At 31.4% G+C, this 4,676-nt stretch overlaps 1 protein-coding gene across 1 annotated transcript; it reads right to left on the reverse strand.

Annotated features, from left to right (window-relative positions):
• Positions 1–3,737: 3,737 nt before the first annotated feature.
• LOC143672798 (olfactory receptor 5J3-like) lies at positions 3,738–4,676 on the reverse strand. Its single transcript, XM_077147293.1, has one exon. It carries the CDS (start codon positions 4,674–4,676, stop codon positions 3,738–3,740), a length of 939 nt encoding a protein of 312 aa, XP_077003408.1.

Here is a 4,676-nt window from a genome sequence, read left to right on the forward strand (position 1 = left end):
TTGAATGTTACATTGGCTCATTTTCAAATATTAACTATTCTTATGTTTCTAAAGCATACCCACTTGGCTGTGAATATCCTTTTCACATATTACTTTTATGGACAGCTTTGTCTTTTTAATGTGGTGTAGTCTTTCATTCTATGAGTATGCCAGAATTTGTTTATTCACTAGCCTAACAATGAAAAATTTGGTTGTTTCAAGTTTATGAATAAAGTGCTCTGAGCATTTTGTTCTTATAATTTGATGGATTTATTCACTCATATCTAAGCACATGTTTAGCTCACTGTCAAATAGTTCTTCAATGTGGTTATAATATTTTCACAAACCTGACAGCAATGTATGAATTATTGTCATTGAATGTTTTTAATAAGTTTATTGGCTCATTTGAATGTCTTCATTGGAAACTACTTCCAATTTTTAATCATATTAGTCTTTCATTTATTGAATTGTAGTGGTTCTGGATATGAGTCTTTTGTCAAATATACTTTCTATGAATTTTCTTTCATATTCGGTGCCTTGCCTTTATACATTTTTAATGGCATATTTTCATGGAAGAAGTCCTCAATTTTAACAAGGACTGGTTCTTCCTTTACTCTTATATTTAACATTTGTGTGTCTTAATGAACAATTTTTTGCCAATTGAAGCTCATGAAGACCTTGAAGTGTCTAGTGTTTGCTCTAGAGACATCATTCTTTTATCTTTCACATTCAGGTTATGATCCTTCTTAAATCCATCCTTTGTGTGGTGTGAATTAAAAGTCAAGGTTCTTTTGTTTTTTCCATATTTATATCCAATTGTTCAAGAATTATTTATTAAAAAAAATCTTTTTTCTCTGAATATCAGTGCTTCCACTATATAAAAAGTGATTATTTATGGGTCTTTCTATTGCTGCACTTCTAATTCTTTTGCATTTGTTGACTTGTCTATCCTTGAACTAATATCACATTTTCTGAATTAATGTAGTTGAATGTGAATCTTGAAATTGAGTCAAGTAAGTCCTTGACCTTTATTTCCATTCTTCAAATTTTCTTATCTCTTTTAGGTCATTATGTTATTAAATACACAAATAAATTATAAGGTAATTTTGATCTTTTCCACAAACTCATACACACACACAAAACACACATATACATATCCTAGTTAGAGTTCCATTGATATTATCAATCAAATTGTGCAGAATTTATAGATGATAAAAGCCTGCCAACTCATGTATGTAATATATCTCATTATTTATCTATTTTTTCAATAATTTGTATAAGCAATATTTTACAGTTTTCAGTGTATTGATCTTATATGTGTTTTTAGAAATATTTCTAGTTATTTGATATGTTTAAATGCTATTAAATAGATTTTTTAAAATTTAAAATTACTTTCTGCCATTATAGAAATTGACTTGATATTTGCATATTAACATTTCTAAATTGAGTTATTATTTGTCATTTTTTGAAGATTCTTTTGGATTCTCTACTTGTCAACTTATACTTCAAGAAACAATAACTTTTGTTATTCAATTATATAATCTATCTCTATTTTACTTTTCTGCAATTTTATTATATTTGTTCATAGATTTCTCAATTTGATTTACTTCAAACTATTTTTAAATTTGCATTTTAATTCCACTTTTCTAACACATTGGTTGTTTAATGAGTGTGTTGCTTAGTTTCTAAGCATTTGGAAAGCTGTTACTTGAATTTCTGTTGTCTATTTCAAGTTAAAACACACTGTGATAAGAAAATGTAATCCATACTGTTTCATTTATTGAAATTTGTTCTGTGACACAATATATAATTAAACATTTACAAATGTTCAATGTGAATTTGATCAAATGAATTTTCTGTGGATAATCATGCAGTTTTAGGCATTTCAATCTGTTCAATTAAGTTGATTTTGCACATATTTGCATGGTGTAATTTTTCCACCTTTTTATTTTCAATCTGTCTATATCTTTGTGTGTCATAAAAGCATACATACTTGGTTTTTGCCATTTGTGGTTATTTACTTATTAATTTTCTTAATATAGTCTAGTGTTTCTCAACCTGTGTAATTTTGCCTTGTACAGTAATTTTGACAGTGACTGGAGACATTTTCACTGACATCTGAACAGGGCATACTTCTGGCAAATGTTAAGCATTCTACAATGCACAGGTCAGTCTCCATGGAAAAAAAAATCATCCAGCCCAAAATGTTATTAATACTGAGGCTGAGAAACCCTGATCTATCTGAAAAAAATATTTGGAATGTAATTGTTATAACTTATTTACAGATACTATTTTATTCTCCCAATTTAATTTATGATTCCTCTTCTGATCTTCGTTTCTTGTTTTCTGCATACTCTTAAATTAACCAATAGAGTATTATTAAATTTGCTACTTTCTTATGTTTTCATTGACATATTTTGATTTATTTTTATTTGTTTATATAAAAATGCAATATATATATCTTATTGGTAGCTTTTTGAAATCACTACTTTTACCACATTTAACAAAAGATGAAATTTACAGCAGTTTAATTCATTTATTCTGGTTTATACTTTTTCCTCTTTCTGTTCTATATTTCACTTTTCCTTGTTTTACAATTCCCTCTGGAATTCATTTTCAGTGTTGCATTAATCAGTGTTTTACTATTTTGCAAATATATGCCTTTGTGGTATTATTCTTCATTCAATTTCCTGTTTCTATCTGGAATAATTTCATTCAACTTAAAACTTCATTTGATGTATTTTGCTATATGTTCTGCTGGCAATGGAATCAACTGTTCTCTTTTCATAATGTCTTTCTTTACATGTATATTTTTGCCTTTTTCCCTGTAGCATAGAATTGTGAGTAAGCATGTTTATTCTTTTCAGAATTCTAAGATGTCATCTCAGTAATGGAATCTTTAAACATGCTATCTTGGCATTAAAGGATTTTCACACATATAGTCCTAAATAAGTTGCCTGTCACTTCAGCTTAAATATAACATGTTAGAGTCAAACACCTATATTTTCTTATCTTTAAATTGACCTACCCTTTTCTCATATTCCTCTGTTCTCTGTTTTGGTAACACCTTTTGCTCCATAACTATACCTCTTTAGGGTTGGATCACAGAGCAACTGGCACAATCAAAATGTTATATAGAAATGTGCAGAATGAAAATTTTTCTTCAGTTTTTTAAGGATAGCATTTAGATGTGCAAGTTCAAATACAAAATAGAAGATATACATTTGTACCTTTACATTTTTAGAACAAAAATAGTATATTCAAAGAAAATTAGGTCAGGGGCAGGCCATGGTGGCTCAATAGGCAGAGTACTCACATGCCATGCTGGAGACCCAGTTCAATTCCCAGTGCCTGCCCATGCAAAAAAAATTACATCAGAAGAAATTTCAACTTTTCTTTGCAGCTCCAACACATTTTATGAATCCCTATTGCCATAGTATTCCTTTGATTTGAGTCGATGTCAAATTCTTTTAAATCCACAGTGACATCTTTTAGAAGATAGTCTAAAAATTTATTGGAAAATTTGATGTATTAGCTTTTGAGGATATAAAACTGCTAAGTAACTAAAGCCATGAAATACAGATACAGTGACTTTTAAATTCTCATCTCAAACTCATCACTACCTTCTCAAATTGCTTGAGAATGTATTAATTATATTTTTCTTTGTGCTCATATGTATGATGCAGATGATACTGAAAGGAAGTCCTTGAAATCTTTGCAAGTTAGAGTTCAGTTAGCAAAGCGATATTACAATTGAGTCAAGCATGTGTTTTCTTCCACCATATTGTCCTTTTTGCTGCATCTTTCACATCTTTATTCCTCAGGCTATAAATCAGCGGATTTAGCATGGGGATCACCAATGTATAGAACACAGCAGAGACCTTCTCCTGCTCCAGAGAATATTGAGAGCTTGGCTGGATGTAACTAAAAGACACAGACCCATAGAGTAATGTCACAGCAGTCAGGTGGGAAGCACAGGTGGAGATGGCTTTGCGCCTCCCCTCAGCTGAGCGGATTCTTTGAATAGCAATGATTACACAGATATAAGAGACCATGATGATAATGAAAGTGAACACTGCAATGACTCCAGAGAAGATCAAAAGCAGCATCTCATTGATGTGAGGATCAGAGCAAGATAGACTCAGAAGAGGAGGAACGTCACAGAAATAATGATTCACAATATTAGGACCACAAAAGTCTAGTTTGAGCAAGCCAACAGTGTGTGTAATGGAATTAATAAGCCCACCCAAGTATGAGGTAAGGACCAACTGAACACAAACCCTTTGGGTCATATTCACTGTGTACAACAAAGGATTAGCAATTGCCACATAGCGGTCATAAGCCATCACAGACAGGAGGATGCACTCTGTGGTTACAAACACTGCAAAAAAGAAACTCTGGAGAACACAGCCCAAAAATATACTAGATTTATGCTCTGACAGAAAATTTACCAACATCTTAGGAGCAAATACAGTGGAAGAGCAAATGTCACAAAAAGAGAGGTTGCTAAGGAAGAAGTACATTGGAGTATGAAGTTGGGAGCTTAACCAGATTAAGATGATCATCCCCCAGTTACCAACCAGTGTAACAAAATAAATAAGACTAAAAAGCAAAAAGAGAGGGATCTGCAAATTAGGATTTTCAGTTAAACCTATCAGAAGGAATTCCTTCACAGTTGTATGATTCCAGTGTGCCAT

Source organism: Tamandua tetradactyla (assembly GCF_023851605.1).
Source record: "Tamandua tetradactyla isolate mTamTet1 chromosome 15 unlocalized genomic scaffold, mTamTet1.pri SUPER_15_unloc_4, whole genome shotgun sequence".
Lineage (NCBI taxonomy): Eukaryota > Metazoa > Chordata > Mammalia > Pilosa > Myrmecophagidae > Tamandua > Tamandua tetradactyla.